At 33.7% G+C, this 23,631-nt stretch overlaps 2 protein-coding genes across 3 annotated transcripts in view; both read left to right on the forward strand.

Annotated features, from left to right (window-relative positions):
* LOC110095299 (GTPase-activating protein gyp1) overlaps nt 1–10,191 on the forward strand; it is a gene marked incomplete at its 5' end in the record, with an annotated part of 27,545 nt that extends 17,354 nt beyond the window's left edge. The window contains 5 exon segments of one of the 2 annotated variants that reach the window (XM_028700096.1): nt 1,873–1,939; nt 2,069–2,144; nt 2,439–2,524; nt 2,602–2,703; nt 9,742–10,191. In XM_028700096.1, coding sequence (XP_028555929.1) covers nt 1,873–1,939; nt 2,069–2,144; nt 2,439–2,524; nt 2,602–2,703; nt 9,742–9,903 — 493 coding nt within the window. 2 annotated transcript variants of the gene reach the window in all.
* A 6,413-nt stretch (nt 10,192–16,604) lies between these two features.
* LOC110095295 (probable membrane-associated 30 kDa protein, chloroplastic) overlaps nt 16,605–23,631 on the forward strand; it is a 25,128-nt gene continuing 18,101 nt past the window's right edge. Inside the window, exons 1-5 of the mRNA XM_020820769.2 lie at nt 16,605–16,881; nt 19,499–19,623; nt 19,749–19,859; nt 21,295–21,359; nt 21,446–21,527. Of these exons, the coding sequence (XP_020676428.1) occupies nt 16,755–16,881; nt 19,499–19,623; nt 19,749–19,859; nt 21,295–21,359; nt 21,446–21,527 (510 nt within the window). The 5' untranslated portion in view covers nt 16,605–16,754. The remainder of the gene's footprint in view (nt 16,882–19,498; nt 19,624–19,748; nt 19,860–21,294; nt 21,360–21,445; nt 21,528–23,631) is intronic.

The following is a 23,631-nucleotide window of genomic DNA, read 5'->3' on the forward strand; positions in this document are numbered from 1 at the left end:
TAGAGGTACAAAACCATTGATGTAACCTGCTGACTTCTTATTTGAAATCTTGGAGGATGCCTTATTAAACTCTGCAACTAAAAATTCCCTAATTGAATTAGCCCAATTTATTGACAAAAATTCATCTAGATTATTTGTTATTCTTTGAAGCAACCTAGGGGTTTTGAAGTTGTTAAGTTGAAAAAGTAAATTTGAACATAAATACATGATAAAGTTTCTTAACATAGTCTTGGGGTGGGGGGGGTTTCCTTGTTCATCTCCATCATGTCTGTCTTTATTTCCAATGATGTAACTGAAGTATGTGCTAAGGAAAGCCAGGAAATTTTTTCTTCTTTATTTGGCAGATTAGTAGGAAGGACCACTTCATCAGCCGTGAAAGGAATGGCTTGACCTTTTATAACAAAGCATTGTTTTGAAATGTTCCACTTTGAGATCAGCTCATAAATCAGAGGGACATTTTGCTCAAACCCAAGAAATTCCAAAAATTGTATGATCTTTAAACGTCTCAATGTGTCCAAGAAGTCAGGAGTAATTTGCTTAGCAAAGTCATCACAGTTTGTTCGAAACGTAGAAACGTAGCATCGATAGGTTATTGGACGAACATATATCTGAAAATTTTAAAAAATAAAAAATAAAAAATAAGTAAATGAGATACGCAAAAACAACGCACAATGTAAGCAACGGTCACGCACAGTGTACGCATAACATACGCACAGTGTACGCATAACATACGCATTAGAACGAACATTGCAAAGAAATGACAGCAAATTATACGCACGCATAAAATACGCACAACATAAGCATGGAACACGCAAAGTTTACGTATAAAATACGCACAGAAAATGCGTAAATGGAAGCAATCTAGTTAGGTTTTATGTTTCAAATTTCAACATAAATTCATAGTAAACCCTGAATACAGAGAAAACACGGTGGCATCAAAGTATCAAACATTTAAAAAGTTTCGAGAAGCCATGCATACGCATAGAATAAGCATAAAATCCTAAGATCTTCAGAGCCTTGAACACCAACGCATAGCATAACCATAAAATACGCATTACGAAACAGAAAACATAGCATTAAGTTACCTTTTTCTTTGGGGGTGATGACATCTTAGAAGAAACTGAGTGAAGAATGCTTGAAATTGCTCCGGAGTGAATGCTTGGAAGTTCGAAAGTTTACTGTAACTTGAAAATCGAAACGTCGACTCCGCCATTCGACCTTTACAAGGGTTTAAATGTTGATGCAACGTCGACATTTCACTAGGCGCGCCACGTCGGCAACTGGGGGTCCGAACTGAAAAAAAAGAGGTTAATTTTTAAAAAGGCGACGCCTTAAATATATGAGGCGAGACGCCTCAGTAAACTTGAGGCGTAAGCCTCATAAACTAAACTTATTGCGTAGGCTTTGAGGCTTAAATGGACGAAATTGCGCTGAGGCGCGCCTTTTATTGCGCAATTTTAAACGTTGGTTTGAACACAAGTAATAACTCCTGCATACATATCTTTAATGATTTGAATATAAACATTATTGACTCCTTTTTTTTCAAGAACTCTCCATAGCACTTCTCTTGGAACTTTATCATATGTTTTTTCTAAATCAATAAATATCATATGTAGATACTCCTTATTTACTCTATATTTCTTCATCAAATCTCTTAATAAATGTATGGCTTCCATAGTCAACCTACCCGACATGAATCCAAATTGATTTTGAGATGAACTCCTGCTTTCAAATATTCTTTGGTTCTATGTTAAGTTCTATAAGTATTTCCTTAGGTATCAAAAATCTTACTTAGCATGAAAAACTTTGTTTATCTATTTTTTTAATTTATTTACATCATCTAAGTTGTAATTTATCCAAACTTTGTTTTAGGGCTATTCGTCATCCAGCAAGTGGATATGTCCAAGGAATCAACGATCTTGTGACTCCATTTTTAATAGTATTCTTGGAAGAGCATCTTGAAGGAAATATGGAGAGTTGGAACATTTCTCAACTTTCTCCGCAAACAATCTCCAATATTGAAGCGGACTGTTATTGGTGTCTTTCTAAGCTGCTTGATGGCATGCAGGACCATTACACTTTTGCTCAGCCAGGAATACAGCGTCTTGTCTTTAAATTGAAAGAACTGGTTCGACGAATTGACGGTATTTACCGGATTTCTCTCCTCTTAGTTCTTCTAAATCTCTGCGTTTTATTTCGACCATCTACATGCCTGTGTTCCACCCCAAGTTTATCTCTGTTTGCTTTATCTTCTTTATTATTTCTGTTAGGAATCAACTGGCAGAATGAGGTTACAAACGTTTTTATTTGAATGTCATAAAATACTCAATCTTTGACTTCGGCGAGCTTCTCTTTGTTTCCTTGAAACTCAAAAAAAATTGTGATTTCTAGTAGATCTGACTCCAACCATCTCTGTTTATGTTTTTGGGAATTGGAAGAACCTGTTTCAAGACACATGGAGGAACAAGGACTGGAATTTCTTCAGTTTGCTTTTCGTTGGTTCAATTGCCTCTTGATACGAGAGGTGCGTTTTCTTCTTGCTCACTCTGTAGGAATCGGCCATCATCTTAAGTAGCTAAATCATTTTGTAACAATATATAGATCCCATTTCATCTCGTTACACGGCTGTGGGATACATACCTAGCTGAAGGAGATTCATTACCAGAGTTTCTTGTGTATATATCTGCCAGTTTTCTGTTAACGGTAAGTGTACAATATCTTACTCATAAATCAGTACCTAGAGGTTGACTTTGATAAGTTTTCACAGTTGAATTCAGATGCTCTAGCTGGAACCAATATATGTTTCATTAAGTTGTTATTTTGGATGTCTTTTTTTTAAGATAAGGAATCATTTGGGTTCGATGTGGAATCTTGGTAGTACTTGAGAAAAGTTTATGTTGGTACGGCTCACGTTCCAATTTATGCTCAACAACTGTCAGTGTATCATGAAATCAACTTCTTGCTAGCAATATTAGTTTCGATTTTGATGTGAAACGTATATGCGATGGAGGAGTTACTTTAGGAAATTAAAGAGATCAATTGGAACTTAATAACCCAAAATAAAATTATCATTTATAATAAAAGAGTGATCCTTTGAACTCTTAGTTTTTAACTCGTTTAGGCAACGAATAGTGACATCGATTAACCAAACAATTCAAGAAAACACCAAAATAATTGTAGGCTACGACAATAAACAATAATCCATGATTTAATAAAGAGAACTATCACCTTTGGAGCCCATGCGCTCAACTAATCTAGGCTTCAGCGGAAGAAGCGTCTCCACATTAGAACCGAGGTCACTCCGAGGAAGAAGGAACCTAAGATCATCGTTCTGGGATGGTGGCCAGAGTGGTGGAGGGTGGCGGCTTGGAGTGGAGAAGGTTGGCCGGCGTGAGGGATGGGGGAGATCGGCTAGGACTAGCCGTGGGGAGTCACGGGTTGGTGGAGGAAAGTGGGTTTGGCTTGGGCACTTTGAAAAGTTTGGGTAGGGAAAACAATTAAGGCCCAAGAAGAGCTCGGGTAGGAGAGAAAAATCTCCTGAGACAAACAATTTCAGTTTTCTGAAATTGCATTAATGAGAAAACGTGGAGAGGGGAAACAGGTTTAAAGAAAATTCAAAACAACTTCCAAAGGAAGGGGGTTTCGACCAAGCATGGAGGGGAAGGGTGGAGTAAGGTTAATTAAGTGGGTCCCATGGGGAGTAAATAAATTAATTAAATCTGAATTATTATTTCAGATTTAATAATATGAGGCTCGCCTTGAGGCCCGCCTTTGCGCAATTCCAGTAAAAAACGCCTCGATGCTTGCGCCTCAAGTTTTTTTTATGAGGCTTGCGCCTCAACTTGGTTGAGGCAAATCTTGAGAAATAAAGAAAAGAAGATTTGTAGGACACGGAAAACCTAGAACTCACAAAGAGATCTAGATTCTCCTACGAACTCACTAAGAGATCGTGGAGGTTTTTGCACTCACAAAGAGAACATTAGAGGCAAATTTTCATTCATTCAAAAACTGAAATTACAAAGCATGAGGCCTCATATAAATAGGCCAAAATGAGAGAATAAGAAATGACACAAATGCCCTTCCGGGCTACATAAGCGACTAAATGTCCATAAGGGCAAAAGTGGAAAAAACAACAAAATAAATACGCTACTACATAAATGACAAAATACAAGTCATGCTCGTGGCCGTCGATCTCCGGCGTCGACAATGCTGACGATGTCCTCATCAGATTTCATAAAAGAAATTAAAATATGTATATTATGAAATGTGAACATCATATTAGACTTGGCCAAACATTTAAAAAATTCATATTCATATTTAGTGTTAAATGATGTACTACTAATTGCATAATTTTAAGTTATAGGATTACAAATATGAGAATTATAAGGAAAGAAAGCAAATGAGCTATGATGCACTGACACTTTTCCTCAAAGATATATGCAGTGTACAACACATATTAAACACTACACGTATCCAACACATGCCTACAATACATGTCGGACAAATTGGTGTGTGGCTTAAATATTTTATGAAAATCTTTTTTTTAGTATAATTTTTTGTGCTTCAAATTTTTATTTATTAAAAATATATAAATTAAATTTCTTATTTCCTCTCCACAGCCCTAAATCATCACTCACACTTAGTACTCATTTCCCAAACATTCCTATTTTCATTTCTCTATGGTGAGTTGTCGTTAGAGTTTCTCAACAATGTCTGATGCCATCTAAATATCAACATTTAGCATTGTCACAACATTATCTTTTCAAATCCATGTCAATATCGAAGTCTTACATTGGCTTGATATTGACTCTGGACGCCAGCAATTTTGACATCCACGATCACACCCTCAAGTCATCTCGACATCTCATCTTTGTCCAACGTTGTCTCAATATTGACGTCGTCTCAACATCGACATTTGATGTCTATTACACATCGACGCCTGACTCTTGATAGCATTGACATTTTCCCTCTCGATGCTTGACTCTCCTGACACATGTGATTGACACCTGACTTGCGACATTTTAATATTAATCATTTAAAGCATAAATTATAGGTAAATGATTTATTATTTCTCAATTATGTTTAATATTCTATTTGTTTAATTTCTATACACTATTTTTAAAATATAAAAATTATATTATGGTGTTCAATTTATATACGTGCTCTTTTTTCAATAATTAACATGTCCCGTGTTCGTATCATGTCGTATCATGTCGTATCCATGTAGGGGTATAAACGAGTCGAGTCAAGTCGAGTATCTACCTAATCGAGCTAAGCTTGTTTAGTTCTTACCGAGCTCGAGCTCGTTTACTAAGCTCAAGCTAGTCTCGATTGTTAAGCTCGATTTCATATTTTTAAATTAAAATTTTTAGTTCTTTTAAGAATTTTTATTTTTAATACAAAATTAATTTAAAATTTTTAAAATATATTATATAATGATAATTTAAATTATTATTTTTTAAATATATTTAAAGTTAATCGAGCAGCTTAATGAGCTTTCAGGTTGAGCTCGAGTTCGTTTAATATACGAGCTCCAACACAAGCTCTAGTGCAAGCTCAAGCTTGAACTCGTGGCTCAATGAGCTCGACTCGTGATCTCGTTAACGAGTCGGGCTTGCAAGCTTGCTCTGCTCACTTACATTCATATGTCCATGCTATCATGTCCGTGCTCGTGCATCATAGCAAAGGTGCTAAGTATTTCTATTTACCTCCATATGTGTTTAATAATAGATTCAAGCAAGCGTGATAAGAGTGTCGATTGATTGATGTGATGCACACAATTCAAGTTCAAAATGCCTTGATATTGTGCAAAATCACTTAAATGTTGCTTGCTCACAAAACAAATCACATTATTGTGTTCAAAATGTTGAAAATACCAATAAGAGACCTTTTACATTCAATTCTAAGTGAATGCAATTAAAAATTACAAATTGTGGATATGAGATTGCGTGAAATCGCTCGAACGTTATTCGTTCACAAAACGGATGACACTATTCTGTCTATAACAACAACAACATCAAGCCTTTATCCCACTATGTGGAGTCGGCTACATGATTCATTTTTTTCCATTGTGCCTTGTTAAGAGTCAAATTCTCAATTAAATCTAATAAAGAAAGAAAATCTCTCATTTAATGGATTGCACCATTGTGTCTGAAACGTTTAATTTCCAAATGGATGAAACAAATTATTTGGATTCACTCAAGAGACAAACAACAAAAAAATCACTCACAAGCACCAAACAAGGACAAAATTCGACACATGCGAACGACAAAAACTTGTCAAATGAATTGATACTCATTTAAAATAAATATATATCTATTGTTATAATAATTTAAAATTAATTTAAAATATATACCTTTTAAATCAATTAAAAATTAAAAAAAAAATCTAAATTTAGAACATTTTTGTATAATGTACCCTATCCTTTTGCTTGGAGTGTGAAGGTGGTCACAAAAGTAGGAGGGTATGTAGCACATAGAGTATGAGAGAGAAAGGATGGGCAGCTGCTGTTAGTAAATAGGGATTGTGGGTTTGTTTTATTATGATTTTTTTCTCTTTATTTTTGTTTTTTTCTACTTTTTTAATGAAATGCACACAAAAAAATTAAATTTATTGACAATAAATGTCCTTAAATTTGGCTAACATATTACATGAAAATTACTACATTAGGATATTAGGATTTCATCTCTCTCTCACTCTCCATACTAAATTAGTATATTAAGCTTTCCTCAGATCTCTCTCATTTATCTTGTTTTTACTTAAAAGATTGCTTGGTAGTAAAATCGAGTTTCCTCCACAAACAAATTCGAATCTAACATCTCGAAGCACATTCTTTCAATTTTTCCTATTCAAAATAAGGTTGAAAGGCTTTGAGTTCTAATAAAACTTTTGACCAAAGATTCACAAAGCTTGGAAGACATCATCAGAGCATTTTAAAATCTTAATAAGATCCACCTTCCTCATAATACTAACCTAAATCTGCCAACACAGCCTCAATTTGTCACAGCATCTACCGCCTCATTTCCATCTCTTGTTATCTCTGTGTTGCACACCCTCCTACCCGCACGACCAAGCCCTCACACCAACCAAACCACCTTTCCCTCTCCTCCTCTCTACATACACGACCACCAGCTGCCCTAGTACCATATACATTGTCGTCAAGCCCATCGTTGCCTATACCTCCTCCACTCACTACCTTTTCACTCTTCATCTCTTTCTCTCCCCCAATCTCTACCTCTACCTTTTTCGCTCTATTCCTCCCAATCTCTCTTCCTTCACCTCTCAATCTATCCCTACCTCCCTCAATCGCACTCGCTCTCCTTTTCTCTTTCTAAACTGAAATCATTCTCCTACTATATCTTTATCACCCTTTTCCTCTCACTTTCTCTTTACAAAAAAACCCTTTCTCTCTCTAAACAAGAAGAAACTCCAATTGCAGTCTCGTCGGACATCTACCTTTAGTCAATTTTGGTCGGCTACCTCCTTTAACTAAGTGGACCAGGGTCCATAACAACTCTGGATGATTGAATCATGGGACCTTGGTCGAACTCGTCGTGATCCCCCCTGCCCCCAAATCTACTTTAAGCCCATGGCGGTAAATTTCCAAACCTAAATGAAATCGTTTCAATTCTCCACTGAGCACTTAGTGCCTCCTAATGATTAGCCTTAATTATAAGTTCTCTCTCATAACAGGGAGGGCAATTAATTATAGGGGCTTGCATCTATGAGAAACCTGAAACCGAATTATAAAGTTCTCTTAAAATAAGGATGAAATATCTAAGTAGTGTCTTCTCTTAAATTTAATCAGTCTTCTTAAACTTTGATATGAAACACTCAGTCTTTTTAAACTTTAATATAAAAATACTCGTAAGACTCCCCCAACAGAGGCCGTGACATGAATTTTTTGAGTCTGCAGATTTCTGATTGAGATTAATCAAGTTTGTAGGGAATCTGTTCCTAAGGCCCAATCATTCAAATTTCTTTGTTCAGCGAGGTCGAATGATTTGGATCAAACAACAATTTTTCTAATTTTTTGGCTTCATTATAGAATTTTTCAGTATCTATAAGTTTAAGGAACCAAACTTTTTTTCTTTTAGTCAGTGTTTTCAAGAGTGGAAGTTATGCCAATTTCTAAGAAAGTGAAGTTAAGTTAAACAGTAATTTCTTAGAAGAACCTATCAGTTTGGACATACCATATCATATGGATTCAAAACATTATGATATGGTCACAAGTGCTGTATTTCCTCACTTTTTTTATCTATATCAAACCCTATCCAATTGACTACTTGTATTTTATATTTTCACCAACAAAATTGAACATACCAGATACGTGTTCTAGTTAGAATTAAAACAAATTCTAATTTGTTTAAGCAAGTCTGTAATTGTATAAGTTTAGTTAAACTCACAGTTTTTAACCAACCGAAATAGTTAGAATAAGGCAGCAGATGATGATGATGCATCTCTGATAGTATGATATTGCGCTTGATTTCAAGTATGCACTGTATGCTAGGAGTAGAGCAATTAAACCAAGATGTAATCTTTCTAATTACTTTAAAAAATATTTTCTAACCTATAAATTGTCTTGGAATTCTTTGCATAAGGGTATATACTCTACTTTTGATTATTCATGATTGAGAACTATGTCAAAATAGCCCTCCGGAGTATTTTTACGAGCCCATTTTAATCCCAACTTTTTCATGTGTTGGATTTGATTTGATCGCTCGAGTCCTCAAATATGATCCATTATAGTTCATTTGTTCAATTATTCTGGTTCAAATTTGAGGAATCAATTAACTATTACAACAACAACAACATTAAGCCTTTATCCCACTACGTGGGGTCGTCTATATGAATCCTTTTTCATCAATGTGTCATGTTAAAAGCTATGTTGCACCGATACGGATACGACACGATACGGATATGGGACACATCAATTCTTAAAAATACAGGATACGGGTACGGCGCGGACACTGCGTTATAATTTATAAATCATACATAAAAATTAAGAAAGCAATCAATGCATAATATTTGGAATTACAAAAAAAAAAGACAACAACATCATTAAATGTCTAGTACAACAACAAAAGCATAAACATAAATTATCTAGCACATGAAGTTTCAACTATTCAATAGAAGGAATGATATAATTATCTTCTTCAATTGTTTGTCTTAGAACTTATATATCATCTTAAATAAATATCATATCATCTAATTTAGTCTCATCAAGTGAAAGATTAGTAAATTTTAATATTTTCATATCATCAAGAGACTCAAATTCATCTCGGAAATGAGAGAATCTTGCTCGCAACCGCGGAAGTAAATACGACATGTCTTTTTTTCGGATTTCTTTTTGTTTTTCAAGGGACACGTGTATCGGATACGCGTGTCCTTTTGAAATTAAATAGTATTTTAATTGGATACGTCTTTGGCGTATCCGACACGTATCGGTAGAGTATCGGAGGCGTATCGGTGTATCGGTGTATCGGATACAGCACGCCTTCATAAATAGGTGTATCCGTGCAACATAGGTTAAAAGTCAATTTTTCAGGTGTGCAACACGAGGACTTCCCAGGAGGTCAAACAAGTTTAAAAGAAGAATCAAGGGAATAATTTGGGATTAAAATGGGCCTCTATAAATAGTTTAGCCTATTTCTTTTTCATTATTTTTTCATGATTTTGTTAGTTCCCATTGATTCTTATCTTAAAAACAGAAACTTCAACTGATTACATCTATGTTCTCAGTGGTCAGACAAGCTCCAAAAGCTTGAATTCCAGGAGATGGTCATGTTCCTTCAACACCTCCCAACCCAGATCTGGACCCATCATGAACTGGAGATGGTTCTATCTAGAGCCTTTATGTGGCATGCCATGTTCAACAGTTCTCCAAGTCATCTTGCAAACTAAACAAGATACTAATCTGCTGTGAATTGGTGATAATAGCTCTCCAAGTCATCTTCAATCTGCATTATTATCAGTAGTGTTTTCAGTATAGTAGTGAAGGTTTTTATTGCCCAACATTCTATATGTGAGTTTCATATTCATTTGCTCTTTTTGAGCTGATTTCTTTTTCATGGTTTGTGAATGTTGAGATGATTCCAAAGATGACTCTGTACTAAATGTATCAGTTAATAGAAAACCACATTCCAGGAAATCAGATTGATGAATTAAATTAAGAAACTTTTAGTTCTTAAATCCCAGTTTCTGGTTTTTGAAAATAAGTTCTTATTTCTGTTGATATTTTATATCTAACCAGATTGATGGATTGAGAAAAAAAAATTGAAGAAACCAGCTGCAAGTATATGATTTTATGCTCCATGATGATGATTGACCAATTTTCATGAGAAATTAGTCACAAAATCAGCAATTTGTTCCAGGTTTCTTCAATCTTTTTTTGATCCATTTCTCTGATTTCAGAGCAAATGTGAGTAGAAATATAAATTTATTACAGGGATGAATATCTTCCTACTTGATAGAGGGATAGTGCCATTTATTTATTTGCAGAAGTTGAATCTCTATTTTCTAATGCTTTTGGCAGCCTGATTGTATTATACAGTGTAGGGGTGTCAAAATAGGTTGATGGGTCATATTTAAGGGATTTGAAATTGGTCTGACTCAAATCCAATCAATCTAAATCCAATATGTTGAATAAACAGGTTAGAAAGGCCAACTTAAATTTGACATGCTAGCACTTTGAAAGACCTGAGCTCGATCTGTTTACTTGTTTTGGCCAATTTTTTTATAAGTTAGCTATAAAGTTTATGATATTTGATAAAAAAAATGATAAAGATTATACCCACAAGTAAAATATATATATATATATAAATGGGTCATTTTCGTGTCAAAAGTGGGTTCACAGGCCAATTCAAATTTAACTTGTTTAATAAATATGTTAGAAAATCTAAATCACAGCCAACTTGTTTATTATTTAGAAGTTTTTCTGAATTTCAGTTTTTGTATTGCTTGTTTATTTATATATATTTTTTCAGATCCCTTGTAATGATTTATTTGAAAAATAGTTATTAAAATAAGCTAATTAGCGATTAACTAGGCTAATTAGTTTAATATTTAAATTACTATTAATTTCAGATTATTAATTAGGTTAATTATGACCAGTTATGTTATTTCATTAGTTGATTATTAACATTCATCTTCCTCATAATTTTTTTATAAAATCTGATTTTCTATTTATCTTTTTTTAATTTGTGTAGTTTATAGAACAAGTTGATCTTTTCTTAATAAATAATTTTGTTTGGCATTTTTTATCTTGATTTTATATAAGAAAATGCGACTTTAATTTTCCCATTGCAAAATATTAATTTTATTTTTATATTGAATTCATTGAAATTATTTTTGGCAAGAATTTTAATAAATTTAGTATAACTTTTTAAAACTTTAATATTCTAAATTTAAAAAAAAAAAACTCAATGTTCTTACAACCAAATGGATTTAAGTAAGACAATTAGGGAAAAATAATTTAAAACTATTTGGAATTAGAAAACAACATTAATCTAAGTTTAAAATCAATAAATCATCATAAATTATAAATAATTCTAGATGAGTTCAAATTCTCCATGATTGTTTATAAAATCATCTTTGATTTTTAATTTTAGGATTTTATTTGGGATATCTTTCTTAATTTTAAAGTAGCTTTGTGGTTTAAAAAAAATTTAGTATGAAAAATCAGTTTTATAAAGTAGTATGAAAACTGTCTCAAATGAATTCTACATAACTAATTTGGAGTTCATTTAAGGTGTTAATAATCAAATTATAGTGTCAATACAATGAAAATATTTTAAGTAGCCTTTAAATTTGCAAAATTCACAATTAATTTTTAAAAAGTCCCAAAATTGTAACATAAATTTCACTGGGCTCATAATAAACTCTAAAATATGAAAAAAGAAAATTGAATGGGTTTTAAATAGTAAATACACTATATCAAAATTTGAAGTTTAATGAATAAATAGATTCCATAAAATATAATAAATCATAAGTAACTCTAAATGACTTCAAATTTTTTTTAAAATTGGACTCCAAGGTTTGAATTTTTTTTGCTAAACAGTTTGAGTTTATTTCATAGAAGTCTATAATTATAACTTCAAAATCATCTATAAATTAGAACTCAAAATAATTAATATAACATTGAATTACCTGCTCTAAATCATTTATCTAACTTCTTCTGATAGGAGTTGTTTGGTTGAAAGTAAAAGGAGTGTAAAATATTTCAGACGGGTTTTGAAAAATTTCTTATTGATAGGATGAAAAAAGAATGTAAAGTAATATAAAATAAAATTAGTTTAAATCATTTTAGTTCATTTTGAGGTAAACTAAACTCACCCATTTTTTAAACAATAATCGTTTACACCACAAACAAACTTGCTTGACCAACACCCGTTGCAGGCCACTACAGTCTCCATCCGCGAGCCACCACCAACTGATGCTGCCACCCACCACTAGTAGCAGCCACCAAACTCAGCATCACCACCATCCACCAACATTGTTGTCTGCCGCCGTCAGCAACAACTATCTGTCTGCCGCCGCTGCTGCCATCACCACTGTCATTTGCCACTTGTCACCACTACCATCGCTACCCGCAGGCTTCCTCCATCTTTGTACTTGACATTACTTTTATTTTACTTCAAAAAAAAAACACATGTATTTACTTTACAATAATTCAAACAATTTAAAAATATTTCTTTTACATTATATTCTTTTTACACTTCATTTCTTTTATACTGAATTTTTTTTAGACAACTAAATAACCCATAAAAACGTTTCTAAATCCAAAAACAGTTATTTCATCTAAAACCAGAAGCTTAATTTTGATTTGGAATACCTTTACGTTCTCACTCCCCTTTATCCATCTATCTTTGACCCCTCTATCCATCGAATTTTTATTGTATCTGGTGTCCGAACATAGCTCTTCCTCCGGATGCCAGTTAAATGGCGCCACATAGCAGCCACATTACCGTGGACCCGGCCCGGTGAAGAATGGGTATATAGTATGTGCGTATTTGGAATGATGATGGCCCGACGACCCTACCCGACCTGAAAATAATGGTAATTTTTAAATAAAAAACAGCGGCGATTCACTTCGCTTTACCATATTCAAAGACGAAGCATTTCTTCTGCAACTGTTCATATTCTTCGCATTCACAAGCATCTTCAGTCATTCTGAAGCAAATTTTCGATGGATTAACTTCAGAGAAATAATGCCTCATGTTAGAATTTTCTTCCGAAGCAAATATTTTTCTCATATACTTGTGGTTAAAAATTACAAATAAAATTTTTAGGATTAGGGTTTACTTATAAACTTTAATTGCTGCTGTAAAACTTTAAATGTCTCATGTAAAAACATCTTTAATCAATCAGAGCTTCGTGGTCGGTACAGATCAGTACTACTCAGTACAGATGGGTATTTCTTGTTACCGATTGGTATTGATCTTTATTATCAGTATAGCTCGGTTTGAACATAAATATATTTTTAAAATAGTATTTATTATTGGAAAAATATACATAAATTGTTTTCTACAATGGTCCTTATTATTCGGTTTACATGCTTGGTACTGCTTGGTACAACTCGGTACTGCTCGGTACTAAAAGGTAATACTCGGTATAAGCTTATACATTTCTTCCAAATAATGTTTATCGTAGTTATATAATATATTATATATTTAATACTGAGTGAAATTTTTTTATAATGTTCGGTATTAATCAGATTGAAAGCTCTGTAATATTACTCGGTACTCAGAGTTATTACTCGATATAATCTAAGATATATCTTCCAAATAATGTTTATCATTGTTATATAATATATTATATATTTAATACTGAGTGAAATTTTTTGACAAGGTTCGGTATTAATCGAATTGAAAGCTCTGTAATATTACTCGGTACTGCTCGGTACTCAAAGTTATTAGTTGGTATAAGCTTAGACATATCTTCCAAATAATGTTTATCATTATTATATAATATATTATATATTTAATACTGTGTGAAATTTTTTGACAAGGTTCAGTATTAATCAAATTGAAAGCTCTGTAATATTACTCGGTACTCAAAGTAATTACTCGGTATAAACTTAAATATTATTTTTTTATTATTTGTTATGTAGGGATATTCTCTGAATATTCATTTTAGATGCCGAACGTCAACTTTTATAGAAGTTTGTAATCAATTGGTTGTGAAATTCGGCAAGCATTTTATTGTAAGACTATGCCAGCTACATATAAATTAGTTCCTAATATTGCTGCCAATCCCTTTGAATGTTCTACTTGTGTATATAAGGTTGTATCTCCGTTTGACTATATTTAAAACATTCATCTTATTCATTCCTACACCAAGTCTTCATCACATTTTCCAACTCCAGAAAATAGTCAGTGATAAAACTTGTTGGCTTGGAAATTTCATGGCATACATGATTGGTGGACTCACTACATTGTGTAGATAAAATGCCAATATTAAAATATTTTTTGTTGAATGTTATAGACCATTTTTTCCTGATTTTGTACAGATCTTTCAACCATTGATGACTCTAGAGGTTTCCTTCTATGATCATTTCATTCCAGTTTCTCTCACTCCTCCACAGAATCATACTTGCTGAAATAATAATAAAATAGGCCTTTCACTTTGTTGTTACTGTTAGAGCACCAAACTTTGGAATGAGCCTTCTTGTAAATATGTCATTGGCACAACCTATGCCGTGTATTAGGTAATGCAATCTCTATTACTCTAGCAATTGCTTGGTCCTAATAGATAAATATAATTATGGGATGTTTATTATCCATAATTCTTAAAAATATTCTAAATAGCTCGGTAAAAGACTCAATTGTCTCCTCAGATAAAAATGTCACACCTAATAGAACAATTTACCAATGATTATTCACTCCAATAATAGGGGCACATGCTAAATTATATTTGTTCAGATGGTAGTTTGTATAAAAAATAATCACATCTCCAAAGCAGTCATAATCAATTCTCTTTAACCTATCAACCCAAAAAAAATTCAACAATTTGTCATCTTCATCAGTTAAGATATCCCATACAAACATGTTGTCAGCAGCTACCCATTCTTTAAATAATTGGATTAGTGAATTGGTGTCCCCATTCTCAATCTTGGCTCTCCTCTCTTTTTGAATATAGTTGTATGCATCCCTCTTTGTGAACCCCATATTTCCTACATCTTCTTCTTCATCAGATAGATATGTAAATGCATTAACTGCTCTTATCCCAGCTTCTGATATAGATTTCAGAACAGATGCATTCTCATCACTAATGTGCCTAGATGATTTGAGAAAATGTTGATCATCCGGCCTAGCCAATTTGAGATTGTGACTCTCTATCAATTTATTCACCATCTAAATTCCATCTTCACTAATCGAAAATCTTATCATAGCTGGACATCCGATTCCTGTGCTTGATTTTCAAAATTTTGCCTTTGCGTTTATGTCAATTTTCTTCTTGAATCCTGCTTTCGAACATACAAAATCCTTGGATTTTATTCTCCTTGAATTTTGCTTGAATGAATGATGCTCTTTTCGAACACTAAAATCATGAGAATGCGCATAATGACAATATTTATCATATGCTTCATTCTCATAGTTGTAAACACCATGCGAAAAAATATTTCAAATTCTTATACAGACTGGGCAGTAAAAAACTACATGTGCAAAACAATACTGAGTTTATATCGAGATTAAATACCTAGTATAAATAACGAGTCTCAATACCGATAAACTATACCGAGAATAAATACCGAGATACCGAGTATAAATACCGAGCAGTACCGAGCAGTCAAAATATTTGTTAGTCTCAGTACAAAGATCGTGCGGTACTACGTACTATGATCTTGGATTAGCTCAGAACAACTACACAGTGAGTTTATACCGAGTGATACCTATAAGTACCGAGCAGTACCGATCGGTACCGAGTTGACTCGAAACTTTGGTCTTGGTACAAAGATCGGTAATCATGAATAAGCTCAGTATAGGGTACTATATAATCAAGATATTGCTCAGTTTCGATGTACAATACATGTTGAACTCATAATAATACATCATATTGGTCGAAACCGAGATATATCGGTATCAAGCAAAAAAAAAAAAAGTTGCATGCATAGTTAGAATTTAAAATTTTATATTCTAAAAACTCTATATAGATAAAAAATTACTTCTAATAAATCAAAAAAAAATCATCAACATTAAACGTCCCTACAGTCTCCTCGAAATCATCCATGTCTTCCAAAGAGAAATCCATTTTTGTCTCTTCCATCTCCTCGAACCGTTTCGCGAAAGCTTTCTCTGCGCTCTTTAAACCTTAAATCCTGTATAACGTCTATAGAAATATCCAACAAAAGGTTATTAGATCTTTAAAGAAGGCGGACGTTTTTACTTTTGGCGCCCCAATTCATATATACTAGGTCGGGCCAACTCGAAATAGTTAAAACACGTGGAATATATAAATAATACAACGGGTTTGGATCAGTTCTTTGGGTTGTTACGTGACTCCATTTAACTGAAATCCGTAGGTAGAGCTGCGTCGGGTCATCGAACACAATAAAAATTCCTATCCATCATTCGATCTAGAAAACTAATAATAATAAATAAAAATAAAAAAATAGGGGTCATCGCGTTCCTTCCACTCCTCTGGTTTATCTGTTCTTCTGGAGCGCTGCTCAAGCGATCTTTAGCTGAAAGCTTTCTCCTCTGCCGGTTCTCCTTGCTGTTCTGTGGAAACTACGTGTTGTTTCTCCTCCAGAAATGGCGATGAAAGCGCCAATTAGGGGATTGAGCATGGTGCCATCTCCATCTTCTTCTTTGTGCCCTCCTCCTAAGATGGTTCTGGTCCGCTGTCCTCCTTTGAGGACCTCCTTCTTCAATGGTGGAGGTACGAACTCTCTGCGTCATCATTTGGTATTTAGGATCGTTTTGCTATTTAATGCTTGGCATGCAGATTGCGTTAATTCTGAAATGGAGCATTTATATATGCCATTGTCAATCTTTAGTTGGACTCTTTAACCTTGATTTAAAAGTTTGAGCATGATTTTTGAGATTGTGCGGGTTCTCGAAAGGTGATTAGGCTACTTCGAGAAGAGGAAGTTGCTGTTGCTGAAAGGACGAGCGATTTGAGAATTCGCTCTTTTGTTGAAGTTTCCATAATGTCATTTTGATGGAGTTTTTTGTTCGAGGATATTTTAAATCGGTTAAAAGTATAGATTTTGGGCAGATCTAGCACCTTGTTATGAGTAGAACTAGAGAAAATTCAAGTTCCATGGTCACTCAAGCGTTTGGTTGATCTGTTTGAAGTGAGAATGCCTTTTGCTTTCCTCTTTACATTTGTTGCTTTTAAAATGTTATGTGGCTAAGCGTAGTAGGTAAAATGTTTCAAGAGACTGATCAACCTCATTTGTTATTTTTCACAAAAGCTCCATTCCTTTGGTGTGATAAAATCATTTTCAACACTTGAAACAGACTAAATTATAATATATGATATATGCTGATTTATTGCAAATTCAGATAGATAGCATTTTGTGGGCATTGTTTGTTCTCGGTAGAGGTGCTGTTACTTGTTCTGAAGTAAAACTGGGAGTAAGAATTGGTTATGAAATGGAAGAAGGGGCATCATCTACTGATTTAGAAAGTGGAATGAATTGTGAATGGTATTTCAACTATGTTGAGGTATTAAATTTTAAGAAGTTATTGTACAGATGGTTTGCATGAATGATGTTCATACTTCCACCATCTGTTATGATATTAAGCTACAGAGGCTCCATGGTTCTGATAAATAATGGAGAAAATGTCATTTTTTTACTATTGATCAATGGGAGAAAGTTTTCCTTTTTTTTTCTAGCTTTAATATGATTGCTAAACAGAGATCTCTGAATATCCCACCTTGCCTCCTTTTCTATTTTACAGTTTTCTCTGAAGATTTTCAAGATAATATACTAGGATTGCCACTTGCTTTATTGCGATGGAAAGCTGATTTCCACATGGTATTGATCCGTCGTGAATTCAAGGCTGCGTGAAGAATATATTGAAATTCATGGAGATGTGCTGACCATTTAGTAGTTTGGTTATCAAAACTTCTAATTGACAGGTTCCAATCGAAAGATTCATGCCAAATATGGGTTGGATTTCTTTTATAATTAGAAAATTCTCAGATGGATTGCCATGACAAACTTTCATGCTAGATGTCGAATCTATGTTATGTTATGGCTGGTAGGGATCCATGAGGGATATCGTAACTATCATAACCATGAAAGATAGACTAGAGTATATTTCTGCATGTTTGTGAAAAACTTGATATTAAAGGGATATTTCTGTAATTATTGTTTGATTCCGTGTAAAATCAAAAGCTAATGGGATAAACCCGCTTAGGGTGTGGTGCATTGACAGATTTCTATTTAATTAGCAGACCTCAATACTGTAGTTGAAGATTTTCAGTTATTGAAAATTTATGATTTGGAGGCAATTAGTTTTAATTGTTTCCTCAGTTTGGTAACACTTAATGAACATTTATGTGGTTGTGATCTATCATGCAAATAAATCAAGCTCAAGCTTCTGTAACTAATTTGATGGCATTTATTATTTTTTGATCTTTGCCGCCTATACTTACAAGTTGGCTATCTGTTGAGTGCCATAAAACAATCCGAATTGAGTTACATATGTTCTTCAGCAGCCGTCTGATTAATAACCTGTAAATTGGCTAGTGATGTAGTTTCTTTGATATTAATGATATAACTATGATATTTTCCTTCATATAACTTTCACTCCTATAGTCCTATACATGATACCCAATCTTTGAATTCTCAAACTCTTCCAGTTCCCTAAATTGGCTATGAAATAAAATATTGATAATGTCATGTAGCTAAGCACATTGCACATAATTCTGTCATTGTAAAATTCTTCGGTTTGATTGAAAGGTTGAGAAAAGGAGAGGAATGCCCGCCTAACATGACTGGGAAAAAGCAAAGTTTGACATGCAAGTTTAAAACTACTTGCCCTTTATAGGGAATTAGGGCCATGAAATGTTGCGCATTGCTGATTTAGCATGCTTCAAACTCTGTAGTCACAAAATATTTCATTTTAGAAATTTTTTGACATAGAACCACAATAGAAAGTATTGCTTATAACGTTATGTAAGAGCTTCTTTCAGCAGTTTCTTGTAAGATGAAAACATTGAGAACCTTGTAAAATTAGTAAATAAGGAAATTCAGATTTAGTCTTCTTCTGTAGGTATCTTTCTTAATCTTATGTCAGAATATTCATTTATTATGTCTCGAATAAGGATTGCTTATAGTTTAAATTTTTTTTGGTAAGTATTTTGTTTATAACTGCAAAATTCCAAATTATTGGTATGTTCTTAGGTGTTCTCGTCTTTTTACTTGAGCATGCTTACCGAGTCAAGAAAATGGGATTTCAAAATTTTGAAGAAATTCAAATGGTATACCTTGTAATTTTGAATGCTCTGTAAATTTAAAATTTGCTTTATTCTTCATTTGCAGTGGGAAGGTTAAAAGCCATGGGGATTCAAACATCCAATTGCAATGCACTAAAATGTGTTGGGCGTGGTGGTGGAGCTCTTGGAGCGCAAATGAATCTTTTTGACCGCCTAGCGAGAGTAATCAAGGTTAGACTCAGGATATATTATTTAAAATTTTCGGCTTCTGAAATGCTCCCGTCTTCCTTTCCCTCATACTTCTATTGTGTACATACATACACCAATACGCAATAATGACATATTTGTGACTGCAGTCATATGCAAATGCAATCCTTAGTTCCGTGGAGGATCCAGAAAAAATTTTGGATCAAGCAGTTCTTGAAATGAATGATGACTTGACAAAGATGCGCCAAGCGACAGCCCAGGTACTTCCAATTGCTTTTATTTCTATATGCAAAGCAAGTGAATGTAATAGCTTCAATACCCAATATTATATTGATAACCAATGCAATTGTGGTCTCCCTTGAGATAATTTTCGTTTGAGAAATATCCAAATATGATTGTCTCCCTTATTAAACAGTTTTTTTTTTTTCTTCCCTTCTTACATGTCTATCTTTGAAACTGGTTGTTCATTTGCTATTGTCTATTCTGCATATGAGTGCTTTCTTTTGTGTGTAGGCTGCTCATGCTAACAGTTTTTAGTCTTCTAGCCTTCTTTTCATTTTAGTTTAGAGCAGCATTAATAAGCATTACTAACGATTTATTCATTATCGTTTATAAACTAGGGGGGCAGCGTAGGACTATCTTTGTTGTGGCATTTCCTGTTATTATCTGGGAACATGAAAGCATTCTTTTTAAGAGTGCATGCTTTTATTTGCATATCAATTATGATTTATATAATAAAAGATCATGCAGATCAATGTAGAGCTTGCTTGTTAAATTTTTAAATTCAAGGCATGTGGATGGGAATATTTTTGTAGACATTATAAAGTAAATGAAAGTTGAATGCTTATGGATGAAACATAAAAATCTAACTTTTGTTTGAAAAAATTCAGACGATGATAAAATGCTTTTGTCAAGAGCAAGGCAATAACATAAAATGTTTGTGTTTAGGCTTTAGCTCTTTCACACTGTGCCTGGCTTTTTTCCTAGAACAGTTTGCTTTGATGCGTTTATCGTACTATGAGTCTGGAGCATTGTGTTGTATTATGGAAAGGGTGGCCGTCGGTGGAAGAATTTGTAGTTATCATTCTGACGTCTGGTTGAACCTTTTTTGAGCATTTATATCTTGCATGCATGTGTTAGGGGAGGGAATGAGGTATAAATTGGCACTTTCTTTCCTTTTCCATTTATCATAATAAGGTAGTGTGGGAGTCTCATATTCAGAATTCCTTTTCAAAATTTAACTTGCCCTTAAAATTGAGGTAAATTTATGTGTGTTGTGAAGGAACTGGTCAAAAAAGTAGTTTTGATTTAAGTGGTTTGCTCACTTTCCTAAAATAACATCACATTTCTATTCTATTTGTAAATGGTCTATGATTGAGATCCTTCTCCTCTTTTATTTAATGTAAACAAGATGCTTTAATCTTGAAAATGGGAATGTTATCCATATGTAAAGCTTCTATGTTGTGCATTACTTTTTATAGATGGAAAAGTAATTACAATCTGTTCTACAATGCTATCTTAAATTGTACAATTCTAAATTCCTTCCCCTCTCCACGCAGATCCACGATACATAAAAGGAAACCGGTATTAAATCTAATGATGAATGAAAAACTCTTGCGTATGAGGCTTTTGTTTCAGCGATTATTATTTCTTTCAAATTTTTTCCATATTTTATCATTTGGTTTTCTTTTGAAGGTTTTAGCTTCTCAAAAAAGGATGGAGAATAAGTATAAAGCTGCTCAACAAGCTTCTGATGATTGGTAATATTTTTCGCTACTTATGGTGTTTATCATTAACCAAGTTAATATCTTCATCATGTGAAGAGTTGGCTTGTTTTTCCTTCTAGGTATCGGAGGGCTCAACTTGCTCTTGCGAAAGGAGATGATGATCTTGCTCGTGAGGCACTTAAGCGACGGAAGTCCTATGCTGTAGGTATTTCTAGTAAATTTTAGTTAACCTATTATTGAAATTATCTTTTATACTATATTTTAGGAAGAAAAATTTTGAATGCATAGTATTAGTATATAAATGCTTAATAATTTTTTATTAGAATTATCATTCACCAATTCTTTGCTCTATTTTTGTTTGTTTACAATTGCTTTTGTTATTGATTAAGACTTTGTTTAGAATAATTTTCTTACTGTTTTCGATCGCATATTTCTAGCATAAAAATTTCTTAAAAGCAGTAAAAAGGCAGTGGCCAAAAGCTGTCCCAAATAAAACCTAAATCCTATTTCCTTGCGTGCTTAAAAAGTTTATGAGTAGCTGTTTAGCTAGTTTCTTTCTATTAAGTGATTTATTACATAAAGCTATGGGCTAGATAAATTCCGGAAAAGAACAAGTGACCCTGGATGTTTTATTATTTTGTTCAAACATTTTGGTTCATTCATTAAAGGAATATTGCTAAATGGATTGATGCGACATACCTAATTTCCTTCTAATAATCAAATGTAAGCTAAATATAAGTTATTTGAGAAATACATCTGTGGATGCGCCTCTTCTGAATGTTCAATGAAGGACATGTGGAATAGCGCATGTCACAATTCTGTTAATATAATTTATACAACTTAATTGCTTTCAGTTATGAGGAATATATGAGCAACAAATCTAAAAAATATTCACCAAGCCATTTTGTAGAGGTAAAAGATTTAAGTGGTTTAACTTTGTCCACTGCGTAGAGGGAGCAAAAGCTTCAGAAGTTACAGGATTCTAGCTTTTTAGTTTCTCATAGCTAGAAATGTGAATGACTGCAAAAGGGGTGGAGAAGTGAATTACAAGGTCCATTAGAGTATAATCTAGATTCTCCAAATTTAGAATTCTTTTCCCAACAACCCCTTCTCCAACAACCTTTCCAACCCCTTTTCCATTAAAAAATGTGATGTGCATAATTATTGGTTGACTGAATGGGCATCTACCTATTGATCGAATATTGGGATACGTGTGGTAAAAAATGAATCGATCGAACTTGAAACGTGTATGTTGGCATGATGATGTGGTGGTCGATTGGTCCATTCAGGAGAAAACCCGTGTTCGCTGGTCAAGAAGCATTATGATGGAGATTGTTAAGCATAATGGTTGGTTGGGGTTGCAACTTTTATAATGACTATATGATTTTGCAATATATCTAATGAGTGTGGCTGTGAGGATATTGAAGGACGTGATGAGATAAGATCTCAAATTTGCAGTGTCGGGCATGCATGGTGGCTCAGATGGAATGCCGGTTTGTTTGAGATGTTATGATTAGAAAAAGATTTGATATGATGTTATGAATTGGACGGAGTAGTGAGATCTGGTACATTGTTAGGGATCAACCTTGTCTCTACATTATTGACCAAATCAAATCAGTCAAACTAGTTGTTCTGAAGAACTTAAGGTAGTCTGAAATAGTGTACTTTTTTTAACAGGAATTCATGTATGCTAAGGTGTTTAGGGTGATTGGATTAGTGCATAGCAAGCTTTTTCTCTCTACTTGACAATCATGACACTTCAACAACTAAGATCAAGCGTGAAAATTGAGGTGTTACAACCTGTCTTTAAACTTGTATATCAATGTTATATACCTTTGTCTGAATGTTGTTATGATTTAGTGATGAGGACATCGATCCAAGGTTCAAGCAGGTGTATCGTCGGAAGCATCGCAGATCGACGGCCACGATTCAGAGCTTATATTTTAGTTATTATGCATTTTATTTTATGTATTCCTTTTATACCCTTATGTTGAGTTGAGTCATGTTGGGGCCCTGAGGGCAATTTAGTCTTTATTTCTTCATGTATACTTGAGACCTATATATATGGGTCTTTTCTCTTGTAATAGCTAATGAAGATTTGAATGAAAAAATTTGTGTTTCTACTTCTTCTTCTTGCATGAGGGCTTGAGAAGGGAGAGAGCTCAAGGGGAGCAAATCGCAAGGCCCACCAGTCGTTGGAAGAGTCCGCGGCTCGTGGTTAGGTTTTCTATCTTCTCCTTTGTATTCGCCTCCATCGTCCTTCTCCTCCACCACAAGAAAATCTCTTCCCAACCCTAGTTGGCTC

Source organism: Dendrobium catenatum, unplaced genomic scaffold (genome assembly GCF_001605985.2).
Source record: "Dendrobium catenatum unplaced genomic scaffold, ASM160598v2 fragScaff_scaffold_1448, whole genome shotgun sequence".
NCBI classification, from domain to species: domain Eukaryota; kingdom Viridiplantae; phylum Streptophyta; class Magnoliopsida; order Asparagales; family Orchidaceae; genus Dendrobium; species Dendrobium catenatum.